Genomic DNA, 19,575 nt, shown 5'->3' with positions numbered 1-19,575 from the left:
TTTTTTGTTGCAGCTGTCATTGTTGTTTGGCGGCCCGGGCTGGATTCAAACCCGCCAGCTTAGGTGTATGTGGCTGGCGCCTTAGCCACTTGAGCCACAGGCACCGAGCTGAGAAGCGCTTTTACAGACCAAAAAAAACCCCAAAACTGGAGGCATGAGAATGCAAGTCACTTTGCCAAAATCAGACATGCTTGAGGTCAAAATGCAAACAATGGAGAAAACACCCATTAGCAGATGACTGGGCACTGGAGGGTGCTCCGTGTTGAAGCAGCACCATTATGTCACGGAGTCCAGGCAGAGCCATAAGCATCTTAAGACTGCAGATCTAGATAACTAGCAAGACATTTTTCTGGCCAATAGTAGTGAATGTTTTAATGTAATAAAGTCAGGTATATTATGAAAACATTCAGATAGGTGAGAGTAAGGTGTCTTGAAAGGGTGGCTTTTGTGATTTCTTAGGTGTTCCAAAGTCACACCTAAAGTCACCATCCATAAGGAAAATGAGAAATTATACCTAAATATATGTTTAGTTACAAAATATCCATTCCAAAAACTTTACAAAGTATTTATAAAATATTCTCTACTTGTTGGGCACCTCTTTGTACAATTTTGGGGTATTTTGTAAACAGACCTATAAATAAAGGTCTATTTAGCTACAGTTTCCTATTTTCCTGTGTATAGTGACTTTAGTGAGGCACTAGGTAAGGCCATTCTCCTGAATCTCAAAAGATTAAAAAAATTACTAGTTCCACCATTACACCTACCTTAACATGTGGACAGACTCCAGACCAAGACAGGAGGAAGGAAGGGGAGCCGAGTGTTGGGAGGCTCCTCTGTACTAAGGGAAAACGGATGCCTCTTCCTCCACACAGACACAGCCCCGGTCCTGAGCCAGGGTGCATGGCTGATAAATGACTCTGGATTTCAGCCCTCACCGGCCCCTCAATCAGACATCTTTGTTCAATGAACAACCAGCAGGATCACATCCATCCAAGTAAAGCAGAGGTCAGCAAACAACAGCCCAAGTCTAGCCTGCTGCGTGTTTATGGCCTTTGAACTAAGAGTTGTTTTTATATTCTCAAATAATGAAGAAAAACACCCAAAAGAAGAATGGCTCATGATAGACATGTGAAAATCATATGAAATCATATATCAGCGTCCACAAGTGGATTTTTACTGGAATCCCGCCATGCTCATTCCTTTGCACACTGTCTCTGCCTACTCTGGCATGACAACATCACAGGAAGTAGTGGCCACAGGGAGCGTATGGCCCACAAAGAGAAAACTGTCCACTCTCTGGCTCTTTAGGAAGAAAATGTTTGCTAACACCTGGTCTAAAGGCAGAAAAGAATTACTATTATACCAAATTCCTTTCGTAGAGACGATAAAAAGTTCCAAGCAGACACAGCAGGTGAAATAGTTTATATACACAAACTTGAAAAAGAGACAGCAATGGGGGAAGGTCAACTTCATTACCTAGCCACCTTGACAGTACCTTTAAATGTCATCAATCAGTATGTGCCTTGCATGACTTGCAAGGGCTCATTATAAATTACAGCACAGGGGCTCCTAACACGATCCAGGAACTGTAACTGGACTCTGGTGACGTAATATGATAAAAGAGATTTCTCTCTACAACTCTACATGGCACTGAGCTGGAGGATCTCCAAGGAATTTAATTTGTAGAGTGCCACCTTTGACGATTCAAGACAATTCCACCCCAGCACCAAACGTCTTTGAAGGAAACTTTATCTTTTCTGGAAATGCTTGACACCGGGTGTCATTTTCAAAAATATAAATTTGAAGCTATTTTTTCCAATGAGACAGACTAAATCCAGGATGTAGATTTTCCAATTAGACTCCTTTTAAACATCTGCTGGTAGGCTGCGTTTAACATTAGTTATTTGTACCAAGCTCAATTTGATTAGACTGTCTGAAACAAAGCCAAAGTCTGCAAAATAATAGCTCAATTAAATTCTGTGTTGCCTTCATTTGTCTTGGATTTTCCTGAGTGTGATACTGTTGCAAATAATCAAGTAAACCAATTCCTTTCAAAATGAGAGATTTAGGTGTATTTTCCAACTTCTCTCCAAGTATACATAATGACCCATTCCATCTTCACTATGCTTCACTGAACATAATCTTGACACCAAATATATTTCTGTATATTTGCCTTTAGTCTCCGTTAATTTTCTATACTTACAAATTAAAGTTCTGTGCCATTAATATTACACCTTAAAAAGATCAGCAAATGTACAAAGTCAAGCCCTGGGCATTAGGGCAGTCTAACTGCAACACAGGAGTTCTCTGGTTCTCACTTCCTACCCAGCAAGGTTCGTTTCATCAACCCAAAGAAATTTTGGGCAGGGCTGACACTGGATTCTTTTAATATTGTATTTATGGGCTTGCAATGTTCCGAGAAATGAAAGAACCCGAGACCAGTCTGTAGCTTCTTCAACAAAAGCAGCATCATTTTCTCTTTCTTTTTGGCTTAGATACTTTACTCATTCATTCATCATTCGCTTATTCACCAACTCATTCATTAAGTCATTTATAAAAGAAGTACAGCAGCTACATATTGCCTACTTGACGTCAGGCATGGCGCAAAATGCCACAGCTTCAATTAGAGTTCAGATTAGAGACGTGTTCCTTGGCTGTTTAGATTACCCAGCATTAATTCCTAGAAAGTTCTGGGAAGATGAAGCTGAATTTTTATAATAGCATGATCCTCATTTAAGCCTAACATGAATTAAGAAAATAACGCCCCATCAAAATAATGCTGACAATATTAAGTAGCAGGGATGATGACAGCGGCTAACCTTTACTAAGAACTTATTCTATGTCTTTCCAAGACACTATACGTACATCACCTCCCGTGGTACTTGCAACAGCATCATGAGACAGGTAAGTGCTACGATCACTCCATTTTATAGACGAGGAACCTGATGTCTTTCCATCAAATCTAATTACCAAGTTGATCATAAGCAAAGGGGAGTCCCCACTACACTGCTCAAACAAGCACATGAATAGTGACCAATTCCAGCTGACTTAAAATAAAACTAGAGGCTAACAGGTTGTCATTTTCCCTTAGAAAAGTTTTTCATACAATTATGAAAAGAGCTAACTCTTCTGAGAAATTACTACTTTTTGAATACTCTGCAAATACTTGCCATACATGATTCATTTAATCTTCACAATTGCCTTTAATAGGTGAGGTTACCAACTGTACCTCTCCAGATGAGAAAAAGAAATTACAGAGAGGCTAAGTTGCTTTACCTAGGCCACACAGGAGTGAGGGTGGTCCTAGGACTTAAACCTCGCAGTCTGATACTGGACGCCATGCATCGATCATAATGCGATGTTGCCTCATTTTCCAACATGTTCTGACAAACAAATCTCCACAACTCGACCATCCTGTGGAGCTTGTGTGGTGGCCCAGCGTAATAGATCTTATGGCTTTAAAGGACAAATCACACTTTAGGTATGGTCAAGAAGACATATGTGGTTTTAAGATATCTAAAACTCTCATGTAAAGCTACAGGGAGAAATACAAAGTGCATGTTAAATTTTAGGTGACATTTCAACAATTACTATGGAATCTAATAGCCTTCCCAGAAGAAAGAAAATAGTAATCCCAAGTACTTCTCCACTCTGTGATCAGAACTATGGCAGATAAGTCAATGGCAAACCTCGGTAAACACACGTTGTACCTACCACCACTTGCAACTCCAGTGCCATGCAGACCTGACTAATCAACCCTGGGATTCCACTGGATCCAGAGTCCCTCAAACAGCTTTCTAGGTAGAGTCACTTTGTATCTAGATCAAAGTTGGCAATCACAATGAAACCTCCTTGCTCTGTGCAATATTATGTTATTCTGACTTTTAATTCTGTTTCTAGAATAAATAACAAGTCCTTTACACTATCAAATAAAAAATAGGCCAGACATAATTTCACTGATGTCTTATTAAAAGCAGTTTCATTAGGTCTGATGAAGCAGTGCCTCTGTGTACAGACAAGGCAGCACCTAGCCTTCAGGTCCTACAGCCAGTAACAGCAACAGACACCAGTGGGGAAAAAAGCATAGGATGACATGGCAGAGAACTCAGAAACAGGAAAACATTTCATAATAGTGGTTTTCAGTTTCTTTCTGAAGAAAGCAGACAGAGAGACTCTCCTGGAATTCAACTAACAATTTAATCACCAAGGGTCTTCTTTATAAGCAGCAGGCAATAAAGCAGGCACTGTCTGCAAATCTGGAGTTTGGGGACTCTGAAATGTTATCGAATGGACCATGCTCATATTCAGCTCCTTACAAAGGGAATTATGACTCTAAATTCGACTCTTGCCCACTCTCCCTAGTCAGAAGGTTATAACCTTCTTTTTGGGACATCTAATTTAACGTAAAGCTAGAATACTAAGAAACTAGATGAAGGCAGCAGCATTTAGACATGGTATAGTATGTAACAGTAGACCATGCAAAGTTTGGCACAGCAGTCTGTTAAAAGGAAGACCACATGAGGACAGGCTGGAAGTCTGATGCACATGAGAAGATGCTTTGGGGATTGGGGGGGTGGGGGGCAGAATCGGAATAAAGTCTTTGCCAAGATGCAATTCATTGACACCTGAAGGGGTAGCGCTGAGTCTAGCATAAAGTAGCAGCAGAGGAAACAAAGAGAAAGGGACAGAAGACACCAGTGGAAGGAAAAATGGCAGATGTGAGGATGAATGGGAATTCATAAGGCAATGATGACTCAAAGGACTCTGACTAATAAGACCTGAGGGGAAAGGGATCTGTTGGATTAGAGATGTTGAAATTGACGTGATGGGGAGCCAAGGAAGAGCCATGGATGGGCCCTGGAGAGAAGTACAAACAGGCTTGGGGCACAGGGCTGGAGCTCCCGGAACCAGCACAGAGCACAGGTGCCCTTGAAGGGGTCAATATTTTCCCTCTTTTCCAGTAAAGAGTAAACTTGGGTTCCTAGAGGGAATCAGAAAGCAGAAAGAGAACCGCATGGAGGCTGGGGGATACTGATTTGAAGAAGTTTACAAGAAACCAATTTCAAAAAGAACAACTAAGTCGAAGCAACCTGTTACCAGGAGGGCAGTCAGGTTAAGGTAAGGATGAGGGCAAGACTACTGAATTTAATGATGATAAAATTTAAGAAAATAATGAGCAAAAAGCTAAACTTGGGGGAGGTTAGGCAAGAAAGCAGCTGGTTTAAAAAAAAAAAAAAAAGTCGAAGCAGCAGGCAGAATATTCTGGTTCTTGGCAGCAAAAGCACCAGAGGAGAGTAGCTGGGAAGGCTCAAGTCATCCAAAGTTTCTGAACTACCCATTTAAAATCCACGTTTACCATGAACAGCAATAAATGTTGGGCTCTGTCTTCTTGAATGTTTACCAGAATTGCTCTATGGGATGTAACGTGTAAGGACAGGGGCTGGCACTCTTTGCCCAGTTGTGTCCTGGCAGCTTTAAATTCTACTACTGAAGTAGTTAAAAATCTGTTCTTTTGATGAAGTGGGGGGAAAGTCAGGAATAGAAGACAGCAACCCTAGACTCTTTAGAAGGGACCAGTATCCAGTCTCTGTAATTCACTGGGCATGGATTTCAAACTCAAACAATCCAGCCCAACAGCAAAGCGGCTGAAGTCCACCAAAAGTTCAAAATGGGATATGTTCTCTTTAAAATTTTGAGAGCGACTAAATATGACAACCATCTGATGTATGAAAATTATTCACAACCAAAAACAGACAGTCTGGAAATAGCTGAGATGACTTCATTTAGACAGAATTACCCAAATCTGTTTCTAATATACACAGTACACATAATAAATTTTTACAATATGACAAGGAAAACAAACTTAATAAAAGTTCCCGATCTTTTGTTACACAAGCATGCTATATCCATGCTATGTTTATAATAGTTCGCTCATGATATCACAGCTCAGTAACAAAGACCCAAGCAATACAAAAACAGTTACTAGGCATGACATCAGCTCACAACTACCGTAATTACATCGATACACAAATTTCCCAAACTGTACATTTTCCAAACTGCTTCTCAATTTCAACGGCTGCCTTTAGACAATTACTTGCAGAGTCGTCTGCAGGCTTTGAGTAATACCCGTCTTTCTTCTCTTTCCCAAGCGTCATTTCCCTTTAGAAAGTGCATATTTCAATTACAAGCACTATTTTTCAAATATGCCCATAAACATATGTCCAAATTAGGAGACAGTGTTGTCTGGTGGTTAGTGGCAAGCACTGAGCATCAGCAACTCTGATTCGGTTCCTTTCGCTTTCCCTGTCTGCAGGGCCCGAGTGGTAGCTCAGTGAGGGGCAGGACAGTATAACAGATAAAAGCATAGATTCTTTTTTTTTTTTAATAACATCATTTTTATTTTATTTTATTTATTTTTCAGTTTTTGGCCGGGGGCTGGGTTTGAACCCGCCATCTCCGGCATACCCTTTTGAGCCACAGGCGCCGCCCAAAAGCAGAGATTCTTGAGCCAGGCTGTGTGAGCCAGAATCCAGGCTCTGCCACTTAGTAGCTGTATGGCCTTGGGCAAGTTAGCTTCCCTGTGCTATTACTTTCTCATCTGCAAAATGGGAATAGTAAATAGAACTTGCCCCCACAGGCTTGTTGTATATGCACTGACTCCCAGGAAGAACTAGATTAAATGTTCGCTATTTAATATTATAACTATTATTTTTCTGGGACTTAGTTTCCTGTTTGAAACCCTGGCTTAAATTAACCTGATTCATGGTATATTGTGTAATTATTCTAATCCTAAGGCGAGGCATGCATTCTGGTCATGCTTTCTCAATATGGTGAGGGTAAGTAAAGTCTGAATGAATGTATGCACACATGCATGAACTAAATCCACAGGTTCTGTAAAACCCAAGAGTTACACAAGTGAAAAATAAGATCTCCTGGATATTGGGGTTCACCTTATTTCGTGAAGGGCTTGCTTTCAAGTTGCCTATAACTAATGTTGATAAGTACCTCCAACCCAATTGAAATAATAAGGATAGGGATAAAAGATACTGCTTTGTGATTTTAGAAATGTATTACTCTAAGGATCAAACTTTTTGAGCCCATGTACAAGGCCTGCCTCACTGCACTGTGTGGTCAACTAACTTTCCTGACCGGGAAGGGTGCCAGGGGAGTGCAGCTACCCCCATTGTCACTTCTGGTCCATGGTGTTGCACCGAATGCTGTTATTCTAGGCTTCAGGAAATTTTCTAACCACTGGACAGGGTCCAATGCTGTGTGCTAATGAGTTTCAGATTGGAGGACTTCACTGTGCATGTGTCAGAAAGTGCCACGGTTTATAGCAAGGTGGGGGCAGGAAAGAAAAGACACACAAAAAGGAAGAAAAAACAGTAGTTAAAAAATGCTGGCTACTCAAATTGACAGGGAACGTGACCTCTGCACTTCATCAGAAATTCTTGCAGACTTACAAAATAAAGGAGTTTGCTTTTATCGCACACTGTGAGGCTCATATGGAAAAATGGAAAACACTACATCACTTGACCTCAGTGTGCCCCCTTTCAACCACAGACGAATATTGTGTACAAAAATTCTAAATCAACTTAAGATGTTCAAAAAAAAAAAAAAGCTTTAATTTTCTGCCTTAGACTTGATGATTACTATTTGGTTCTTAAGATGTTGCTTAGAAGGTTCACAGAGGAAAAAGACTCATAATTCCAAGAACAGTTATTTTATCACTTTGGGAATAATACTGTCATAGTCTCTGTCGGGTGGGCACGTGGTGGTCTATATTCCCATCACACTGGAGAAGAATGAGCAAGCCTTGCTCACCCAGGTCTGAAAGTCACCCAAGACTGAATCATGACTATTTGCTTACATTAACAGAACTTTGAAAACAATTTTAAACAACTTAAGGAAACTCAAACCATCTTTGCTTGGTGGTTCGCATCTCTGGGAAACCAAGAGACTTTTTCTCCCTTCATAGCAACCAACAGGCTAGATAAGAAGACTTCTGATTATGCTATCACAGCTGATCAAGAAAGAATCTCTTCTTCTAACTCTTTTTTTTCCTTCGGAACAACTGCTTCTTAGGAGAGTCTAATTCAAAGAAATTTGAGTAATGAGGCTATATTTCAGAAAGTTTTTTTTTTTTTCCTTTTGGTCATACTCAGTATTGGGGACTTTAAAAATCCAATTCTTTCACATCCTCGAACTGTCATCAACATTTTCTTAGACCATGTCAATAAAATTGATTGCTTACAGTTCTGAATTCTGCTCTGCACATGGAAACAATAGAATTTATTTTAAAGTATTTTAGATGGAAATGGAAGGAGAAACCACCTCAGGAAGCCCATGTACAACATCTGGGGTGGGGAAGGGGGTCGAAAACCAGAAGCAAAGTCAATGGCCTGCACACTGCAGAATGCTGGAAACGCTGACAAAATTCCCATACATAAACCCTGCCCCTTACAGTTGTGCAGACTGACCCGTCTTCCTGTCAGATAGGAGTGATGTTCCTGGAACGTTAATACGTTCATTAAATTCTAACTCTCTGTACTTAAAATATTCTGTACTCTGGCTCAGAGGCATCTTGACAGCTTTGTTGTAATCATGTATGTGAGGCCCCCAGACTACACAGTTGTTGAGATGCCTCATACCTACGACCAATCTATTGCTTTTACAAGTTTAATCTAGGTATTAAGGAGCTGATTGTGGAACCATGTTGATTTGACATCGTCAACTCAGCTGTATATCATAGAAACCACTCTGGGTGGTGACAGGCTCCCATGATGCCTAGCAAGCGTGCCTACCTCTCCCTCTCTCATCTGTAATACTACAAAATATGGCTTGTGTGGTTTTTTCCCCCTCCAAGCACAAGTGGACGACCAGCAAGGGTCCGACAGTGTTATTCCTAATTACCTTTTTTTCACTCTTGATCCTGTGGCTCTCATAATTAGTTACCTGGGGCTGCAATCCAATTTGAAGTGATGACAAGAAAGTGATCCATGAAAAAGTAATAAGTTAAATCCAATTTCAGCCTTCCTCTAATTAAATGCACATGGAACTAATGACTCCAACCCTAGCATTTCAGTGATAATGGTAATTAGCGAGGTGGGAGTCACTCTCTTTTTCAACACTGGAGGTGTAAACCACAAGGTAAAATGGTAGGAGCACTCTTAATTACATGTGTCATTTTGTCAGCAATTTACACATTTTTGACCAGTCAAGTATCTTTTTTCCCCTGTCCCTCTCCACCTCCTAGCCCCAACAATGATTATAACATACTAGTCCATGTTCTAACACATGGATGCTCATAAAAGCGCTTCAGACTTGAGGATAAGAAATACCTTTTCATTGCTGTTACTGCTCACTGCACACACTCTCTGCCACACACACACAACACTCAGAGAGACAATCAGGATAATCATGTAGATCTGAGTCCTTGTAATTGAAATCCAGATACAGTGGAATTAGCTCTTGTTGTTTTGGTTTTTACTTTTGCTTATAAGACGGAATATAGAATAATTTACTTACGGAAAATATGACACTCAGTAGGTGCTGGGTAAACGCGCCTCGAAGGAGGGGCAATGGCTAACTTCTCCGTGGCACACTGATTAAGTGTGGTTCTACAAAATCTGACTTCCTATCCTGTGTTGTCACCATTAGTGTGCTCTGTGGCGAGTCACTTAACCTCTCTAAGTTTCAATTTTCCTCACCCACAACATGCTCTGAGCAGAGTGCCGGCAGCACTGGGCAGCTCTGGGACTGGCCCATGTTCAGCAGTGACTAAATATTCATCATCCAGCACACTTGCCATGTGGTGACCAAGACATGATCACACAGAAAACATCAGAATCATCTTGCATTTTAATGCTTAGATACACGTAAGTAAGTAATCAAATAATTAAATGTCCAAACTGGGATTTTTTTTTAATAGAGACAGAGTCTTGCTAGGTTCCCCAGACTAGCCTTGAACTCCTGAGTTCAACTGAAGGCTTCAGAGTAGCTAGGACTACAGGTGCACATGCCCAGCTCAAACCGAGATACTTTAGAGAGTGAGAACTATTAATAAGCACACCTAGCCAACCGCCATGAACTGGGGCTGACTCTGACAGACTGGGACACAGGGTACCCTACAGATAGCTGAAGTTGAAATATGAAAAATGAGCTAACCCATTATATTATCACCCCATAAGAATTTTAGAGGCAAGGACAAAATGTACCATTTTTAGAAAAAAAAAAAAAAAGTCTTTAAGCAGGAGTATGAACCTGAGCCAGATGGACTTTTTGAGTTCATGAACCCCCTAAAACTGGAAGCAAAATTCCGTGTGTATGTGCAATTCTCCGAGAATGGGTCACTGTTTCTATTATGTTTTTTTAATGGCAACGTAATCTGAAAGAATTAATAACCATTTATAAAGCATCATCTCTGTTTTAGCGTTCCTTATCAAGACTTATTTTTAGGGTTTTGGGATACTCTTAAGTCATGTGATATAACAGTGACCACTTAAAAGGTATCAACATTTCAGTACTTCATATCAACTGAAAATGCTAAGGATTCCAATTCTAGACGATGTTAATACTAGAAATTTAATAAAAATAATTAGGCCCTCTCTCCTGAATTATCTCCTTTACTAATTCAGTGCATAGGGATATTTTTAAGGGCCAGTATTTCAAAACCATTCCATTTCACTATCCACGATGTAAAAATTGTAGTTTCCTTTAAAGGTTTCCTCCTACCAATTTACTCTTCAGTGAATAACATGGAAATGATACGAGGTACTAAGATTATATGTGGCATTAATGCAAAGCAAAAATGCTGCCTAAAGCATGTTTTATATAACTGCAAATAAAAATGCTAAAAAACACCTGCTGAATCTTGTATTTTAATCACCTCCACTTAAAGCAGGAGTCCTCATTATAATTCTGAGCTTCCAAGTGGACTAAAAGGCTGGCCTTCTAGTGGGTTTCACATCCTCCCTTCAGGTGCAAAGGTGCCCTGAGCGGGATGCTTACACATGACATAACCTTGGAAGGAAGAGGAGGGGCAGGAGGGAAAACTATCAGATGACTGGCTTCAAGTTCAAATTCTTTATAGACGGCCTGAAACTGTGGTCAGCTTTCCACTATAAGCAACACAAGGTTTACTTTCTTTCCTAACTTTAACGCTGCCAGAATACACATGTACTTTTACTTTCTTAGGAGAAAATGTGTCATTTGATTTCCTTCCAGTTTACATACTCGTGCCAACAACTAAAATGCTTAAAGAACCGAAATGAATTACTACCCAGAAACGGTGGTCAAAGTTCCAAAATTTGATCAATAAAATTGCTCATCTACTCACAAATTAATCTTCAGCCAGTACAGTTACACATTTTTGAGGTTATGAGTACACCTGCACTGTTAAGCATTTATTTTACTTGTTTAAGCAATCTTCAGAAGTACATAAATATTTATAGAAGAGAGTCCACTATTTTTACTCACCTATAATTTTTCGTCCTGCAGTTAATTCTTTTACAATTCATAAGCCTCCTGAAGGCAGGGTCTGTAGCTTCGACAGTTCTGTGTCCTACAAACACCAGCAAGATGGCCAGGGTGTTGTGGACTTTTTTGGAAACGTTCACGAAACTGCATTTAATTAATTCATATCATTCTGATTCTGAATTGATGGTGGGGCCAAATTTCAATTTTCATTTTTATCATCCATAAAAAAATTTGCAAAGCAAATTAATAGACTGAAGTGAAAAGATAGGATACTAAGTAGAATATTTTTCAAGAGCTTGGGAAGCAGTATTTCTACCCAATTAATGCCTTCATTAATAAATCACATAAGCCAAAAATGTGGCCAGCGCAGACTTGGTTCAGTGTGTGTATCTGTCCCCCAAAGCCTCCTGCCTCTCTTATTTACTCTCATCTCCCTGAAATTAGTCCAAATTGGTAATGTTTGACTACATTTTATGATCTCTATCGAGTAACCACTTATAGCCTCCTCTAACTTTCCATTTTCTTTTGTTTGTATCATCAGCCTGTGAAACCAGAGAGCGCTGCCAAGCACAGAGCAGGGAAGTGTGAGATATGCTTAAAATATGAGTCACAGTATATTTGGGGATTTGGGTTTCTTTCTTTTTTTTTTTTTCCTCAAGCTATCAGCAGATCAAATCCTTCTTCCCTGTCAAGCCTTCCTCTATGCAGAAGATCTGAAATTTGCTAAACTAGGTCTCTCAGTGTAGTTATGAAGGGTAAGAAGATCAGAGATGAGCACTGTTGAGATTTGCTGTAGGATTTCCCTTTCATTTCACAGCCACTCCGGCTGAGATGCCTCGGCGAGGACACGGCATGGCAAGATATATTTAAATATGAAGGTTATTCCTTCCGTGAATCTCCAAGTTTAGATACGTATTTTTATAATGAGGTAATATACCATGTGGCCTAGGATAGTAATTTCTCCTCTCTGTTTGTGGAAGGCCAGCCAACCTAATAAAGCTTAGTGAATTTGCATAACCCTACCCAGGCAGCTGAGGAGACATTCAGCCACATTCAACCAACCCTTTTTCTTTTCCCCCCAGCCTGATTCTTAAAAGCTGGTCTAAAATCTCTGCTTGTCAACTCCTCCACTTGGGGGGAGGGGGTCGGAAAAAGACTCGAAGACATCTTCTTTAGCAAAACCAGCGTTCAAGATCACCCCCTCTTCCCCCACTTTTTATACAGACTGAAGTGCTCAGCAGAATGTGTTAGGTTGGTTTTGACACTGTCCTTGCCAAGAAAAACGAAGCCCTCTGTATCATACTCTCCTGCACGGTGGCTAAAAACCTCCTAACAGACAAGAAGAAAAAGAGGCCGCAAAAGGAAATCCCCTGAAACTTTACTTCTTATATTTAGCCCCAAAGGAACTTCGTTCATCTTGGAAGAGAAGTTACCTAAAAATGCCATATGTTTTAAAAAAGCAAGTATGAGGGAAAATAAGTCTACTATAAAAAAATCACAAATGATATTCAATACTGAAGAGCAGTGTGATCAGACAGATTGTGTGTGTGTTTTATTATCTCTTACCAAAGCTTTACTATGTGTAAGCTCTTCCCCCCAATAATATATTTTCATTTTTCCAATGCACTTGAGGTCTGATAAACTCAAGAGGACTCACGATATTTTTAAGGCTGCGAGAACTCCAAGAGGGAGGCAAAAAAGAATGGACAGTCATTTGAATCACTGAGTGACAGGCTGGGCTAGCTCCCTGTATACATTAATAAATTAGAATTTTAATTGTGTCTCTGTCTGCAGGAGCTGCCCCAGTACTTTAATATGTACCAACAATTGGCTATGTTATGGAATCTGCAATGTGGCCTCTGCTGCTGACCTCTGAAACACAATTCCCAGTCTGACTACGGAAACTGTTCAGTTTGATCCTTTCAACTTATTTGAATCCTGACAAATAAGCTCACAGCTGAAAGGTCAACACAGTCATATTTCATCCTCCAGAGCTGTTCTTAAGATATCTGCACAACAAAGCACTCCTTACAGCACCTGACACAGGCTCTCAATGGCACTGTGCCTCATTAAAAATGTCCCCCGCATGCACACACATTAAAAGGCACACAGACTGGTGATGGTTTACCAAATAACTGTTTTCAGAAGTGTTAGTAAACAACGCACATTGTCATTCAACCTTTCCAATAAAGTGTCACTACAGTGCTGAAATTTCCCTGGAGAGGGACAGTTTCCCAAGTACATGTAGAAGTTACTAGAACTTGGTGCCCAAGGTCAGTTTGGTCTTTGCAGGATAACTTGAGAACCGGCAGTGGTTCACCCTGACCTGTGGAAAGTCAACACAAGCTAGAATTTAGATTGAACTTGGGATCACATTAACCGGCCCCAAGTTATACGTGATGCAATTCATTAGCTACCACTTATGGGTTTGGCTCCCAAATTCCCAATGTAAGAAACCCTTCGTTAGCCTCCCATGCTGGGGATGCCCCCCCTGAAAGTAGTTTGAGCCCCATTTAGGACCTTCAGGTACCTTATGTTGGATGTGAGCATGAAAACCCAGATTCGAGTTTCTCCGAACCTCTATTACAATTTTCTACTTCAATCCAAAAATCCAAATAAGATTTTCATAAACTCACTCCATCTTCAATTCCATTAACTCCTTGTCTTCAACGTGTCTTAAATGAGCAGTTGCTAAAAAATATTTTTGGGGGTATGTTTCCATAAAAACGTTTCACCACTTCTTATTAATAATTCAGAAACATCCTGAACATACCCAATGAAGAATATATATTAATACCCATTACAAGGTATACTGTTAAAAAGTACCACACCATCCTCAGGCCCAGTAACAGTTGGTGACACTGTGGACACTTTGGGACGAATCATTCTATCTCGTCCCCTGTGCACTGGAGAAGGTTAGGCACTGTCCCTGGCCTGTACCTTCTAGATGTCAGTAGCTCCTCCTTCCCCTTTCGTGTGACAACCAAAAATGTCTGCAGACATTGCTCCTTGTCTCCTGGGGGGGGGGTGGTGTGTGTGTGCAAAATCCCACCTCTAGATAACTACTCACTGAAGTGTGTTTTTTTCTAGCCCCAACATCAAAGAATAGGATGATAATTCTGAGCACGGTGAGCTTCTCCTCGCTGGTAACCTACCCTGCCTCTTAGCCCAACACCTGCAACTCCTCACCTTCCTACTATATTGAATAATCAAGTAGGTCTCCTCACTCCTGACACTGTAACTATGGGTCAAAACTCATTTTCCCCCAAATGTCATACTCTGCGGGTAAAGTAAAAACGCACCTTCTGCAGAACATCTCACGGGATTTGCAATTTTCAACACATTCCGCTCCTAGGTTGCTCATCAGCTGTCCCACAGGGTATAATGTCATTAAAGAAGAAGAAGAAGAAGCGCTACCTGAAGAGCTGGTTGTTTGTCATTCCTCTTGGGAGACTTCAACCCACTAACTTGCTGCTGCTGCTGCTGCTGAAGAAGAAGCTGTCTTGCCACCTGAAGAGCCTGGAGAGGAGACAGAAGAAACCACTTGCGTTACTACTACACAGGTTCATGAGCCCCTCAGAACGGGATTCCGGGAAGTGCACTTTGGGACTGGGTCCTGATCTCCCTATAAAACTTCCCACCAGTCGTTTGCATTGCCTTTGATTTGGCTAATTTCATCCACAGTTCCCAGGCACAGTAATTTAGCTGAGCGGACACTTGATCCCTACCAAAAAGCTGTCCTAAAATTTGGGAGCACGGATGATTGAGACTTTGAGGAAGGGTGGGGGAGAGGCCAGGAGGAACCTGGGCAAAAACAGAAACCAGGGAGACAACATAAGGCCCGTCTTGGGGGCACCTTCGCTCTCCGACCTATTCTTGGGGGAACTTGGGAACTCAAGTTCAACACATGGATTAGGTTAGTTGGGAAGAAGATCAAAACAGATGAGACATACACAGAGTGACGGAGGGAACTGATAGAGAAAAATGGCAAATCCGACCTCTAGTCATCTCCGAGGGGACACCGTGCACCTGTGAACAGAACTAGTTATGTTTACTACAAACCATCCCTCTAGTTTATAATACAGAGGGTTGTTCCTTTAAAAAGAATTAGGGATGTGGTGTATGAATTAAAGGTAAAACAAAAAGAAAAAAAGGAGAATGCTTCAAAATGTTGAACATAAGGATTGACAATCAAAGTTCAAGCAGGCCCACACCTATAATCCCAGCACTTTGGGAGGCCAAGGCAGGAGGATCACTTCAGCTCAAGACTAGCCTGGGCAACACGATGAGACTTCGTCTCTACAAAAAATAAAAATAATTAGCTGGGTATGGCAGTGCACAACTATAGTCTCAGCTAGTTGGGAGGCTGAGGAAGGAGGATCACTTGAACCCAAGAAATCAAGGTTATAACGAGCTATGATCATTCCACTGACTCCAGCCTAGTTAACAGAGTGAAATCTTGTCTATTGAAAAAAAAAAAAGTTAGTCTAGATGCGGTATAATCCTAGCGCTCTGGGAGGCCAAGATGGGTGGATTGTCTGAACTTAGGAGTTTGAGCCAGCCTGAGCAAGAGTGAGATCCCATCTCTACTAAACATAGAAAAAGTAGCTGGGCATAGTGGCAGGAGCCTATGGTCCCAGTTACACAGAAGGCTAACACAGGAGGATCACTGGAGCTCAGAAGTCTGAGGCTGCTGTGAGCTCTGATGTCATTTCACTCTAGCCTGGGGCAACAGAGTAAGACTGTCTAAAAAATAAATAAATAAATAAGCAATTACTTATTGCTTAAGTTAACATGAAAAAGAGAAAAAAAGTATCATCAATAAACCCTCATGAAGACATTCACTGTCAAAGAATTAAGAACAGGAACAGCCACACACGCCTTTCTAAAGAAGGCAGCAGGATCAACAAGAGATCACTGACATTTGTAGATACTTTGTTAAAAAAGAAAATCATGTGGAAGTGAAGTTTCTTGAGTCCATTCAGCTGGGAATCAAGAATGTACACAAGGGCTCAAAGGAGTAAGGCACCAGCCCCATATGCTGGAGGTGGCGGGTTCAAACCCAACCCCAGCCAAAAACTGCAAAAAAAAAAAAAAAGAATGTACACATGGAAGAGATGTTAAGAATGATCATTAAATGATGTACTTTGAGTTTAGAGACGAAATAGTATTTCTTTGGGATTATGTCAATAATAATTTCTATTCAGTAACTAGATTATTTGTGCATAGAAGAATAGGTACATAAAGATCAGAGATGTGGTCAAATCATCTAAAGACCTGACACTCTGATGCTGTGGGGGCTGTGTTCATGTACTCCCCTGATTTAAAAAAAAAGAAAAGGAAAGATACTATGGGTACTATAGTCTTGAAAAGTCAGCATAATGGACTTAGGATGGTAGTGTGTTCCTTAAAGAGAAATACACTTCATTTATTTAAGAAAATAATGCCTACATTTGTGAGAAGATTCATAGAAACAATGACAGAATGGGGGAAAGATATGAGGGTCTGGGGGTTCCTGGGCATTGAACTCAAGGAAAAACACAATGATCCAGAGGACTGCAGCTCAGGGCAGATACCTAAAAAAGTAGACTCTGCCAGTCGTACTTCTCCCAAAGAACAATCTCACTAAACTGGGCTCATATCTACAAGGGTGTAACAGACAATATGTTTAAGACGCTTTCTAAGGTTCAGTGGTGCCTTTGTGTTTAGTAGACACCAAGGAAGGCAAAGAAACAGAAGCACAGATGAGCAGATGGCAGAGAGACAGTCTGGGACAGGTGGAACCCTTCCATCCCACCTCCCTACAGCAGCCCTCTTGTCCCAGGAAGGCCTTCTGCCTACTGAACTCACCACGACCAGCCCTTCAGCTGCAATGCTCAGGCTATTTCATCTGTGAAGGGAGAGACATGTTCGAGAAAGCCTGCCTGGAAGAGCCTCGAGAAAAGAGGCTGTCTGAGAGGGGCGTCTGGAAGCCAAGACGCCTGGAGGGTTGCCTGCGACTCCAGCCTGCCGTCTCAGCGGAGGAGCCACCATCGCTGGACTCCGGGTTTCCTCGTCTCCTTGGAGACGCTCAGTACACGCGTAGGTGTGAAAGTGGGCAGAGTGAAGATTTCATTTATATCATATAAGAAAAATAGTCCCCTCTGCAAGGTGCCTGCAGGAGCAAAAGCCTCTCCTCCTACTATGTATGTTCCCTTAGCTATTTCCCACGAAGGTTTTATGGCTTTTTAATGTAGGAAAGGGAACTGTTATATATTTTAAGTGCTACCGTCAGAGTTCCCAGGGTAATAGACTGATCAGCAAAGAAGAGTCTGGCTGCTGGCTGGAAAGGCAGACGGAGGGCCTGCGGATGACAGTGAAAAGACAGAGTGCAAAGAAAGATGATGAGCAAGAGGGGAAAGGTCACCTGCCTTTAACACTAAAATAGAACAAGCCAAAAAAAGCTACGAACGGAGACTCCACATTAACTTCACCAAATACTGGGAGAAACACATCCTCAATTTTTAAATAATCAAGTCCCAGAGAAGCTAACGTCAACTCACTTCAGCCAAGGGGAAGATATTAAGTGTCTTTAAGAAACAACAGCCACATATACACGTAACTATTCTTACCTGAGCCTGCTCTCATAAATGCACAGACGCAAAAGAAAGTAGTGAACCCAAGCCTAAGTTTTCAACCAATGTTTACTGGCTCTGTGTCATGATTGTACCTTTCAAAATAGCTACTGGAATCCTCTGACTTATTTTGCTGGTTTGATAGTGGGGGAAAAAAAAGTCATTTATATGTATAACATCCTTTTCAAGACTCAACACAGAGTGCATGAACTTAACATAATCACATAATAAACCTTAGCTACTTCACATCATTTCATACAGAGCCCCATTAAAGACAATAATCAAAGACAGAAGCACAGGGGGAAAAGGTTTAGAAACTTGTATGAACCCAAGGGAAATTTTAGTCAACCTACTGAATGGAGAACACCACACGATAAAGATGTGCAAATGAGCTCCCAAATTTCAGCTCCCGATGAATATACACGAGTAAAATAACTTCACGTATTTGGGAAAGGGAGACGGCATAAGACAGAAGATGCTTCCTTCGGACAAGAACTGTTATTTATTACCCCACAGTAACTCCTTGGTATTATCATGAGTATGCTAACAAAGTTGGAGCAAAGGATTACCTACCCCCAAATAAAATTAAAATTAATTTTACAATCACTATAGGTCTCAGCAAGAGTTTTAAAACCTAATTGAATATGACTTCTTACCATGCTTTGAAATCAACCACTAAAGGCTATTTTTTTTTTCTAATTTCCATGATATATAAATCACGGTCATTTACATTTTAAATTATCACAGGCAAAAGGGACAATAAATCCTTAGTGAACAAGATCATGTATTTGGGCATTAAAATACATGTCTGTGGTATCTCCCATTTGTAGAAAGTCAAAAATGCTTATTATCATGTTCACTGTTGATCAGTGGACAATCTGGAATGACTGATGAGCTCCCCCATTGGAAACTGCACCAGAGCCCAACGCTGACTGTGCTTCCCAGACACGATGACTTTGACAGCCATTTTTGCCTGTTAAGTGCATCACAACCAGATTAAAGTCTTCATCTCAGACTCCGCTGTCTAAACCTTAGAGATCGTCTTTATTTCAGTACAACTGAGGAGTGAGAATGGACTCTTCTTATTTTCGTATCACTATCTCAACCACAATTAGAGAACGGTCCCCTAGGATACACCGTTTGAAGATCAAATTAGATCCTTTGGATCTAATAAAGAGGCGTGTAGATCATGTGTTTGTGTATGTTTGACAGTGGGAGATGGAGAGGAGGAAGGGAAAGAACCAGGAAACAGTAGAAAGGCAAAAAGAGAGAGAGAAAGGATACGAACAAATGAAAGAATTTCTCTATTAAGAGCCAAGGATCAAGTTTGACTCAAGTTCCAGATCAATGGCTAATGTAAATAACTTAAAAGGTTCGATTCCATCTCTGGAGACCTTTTATTTCTGGTGGCGGTTCCTGCGCTGGGCTGAGTCAACACTTCCTTTATAACAGATGTGACAATTGCCTGGCACTGGATAACATG

At 40.9% G+C, this 19,575-nt stretch overlaps 1 protein-coding gene across 7 annotated transcripts in view; it reads right to left on the bottom strand.

Annotated features, from left to right (window-relative positions):
* Nucleotides 1–19,575, bottom strand: part of FOXP1 (forkhead box P1) — a 610,533-nt gene that overhangs the window by 139,388 nt on the left and 451,570 nt on the right. For all 7 annotated transcript variants that reach the window (XM_023510637.1, XM_012802528.2, XM_012802529.2 and 4 more), the window contains one exon: nt 14,896–14,997. In XM_023510637.1, the coding sequence (XP_023366405.1) occupies nt 14,896–14,997 (102 nt within the window). The remainder of the gene's footprint in view (nt 1–14,895; nt 14,998–19,575) is intronic.

Source organism: Otolemur garnettii, unplaced genomic scaffold (assembly GCF_000181295.1).
Source record: "Otolemur garnettii isolate 467f Iridium unplaced genomic scaffold, OtoGar3 scaffold00015, whole genome shotgun sequence".
Taxonomy (NCBI): Eukaryota; Metazoa; Chordata; class Mammalia; order Primates; family Galagidae; genus Otolemur; species Otolemur garnettii.
Note: the sequence above shows the minus strand (reverse complement) of the source record. Positions and strands in the feature narration are given on the sequence as shown.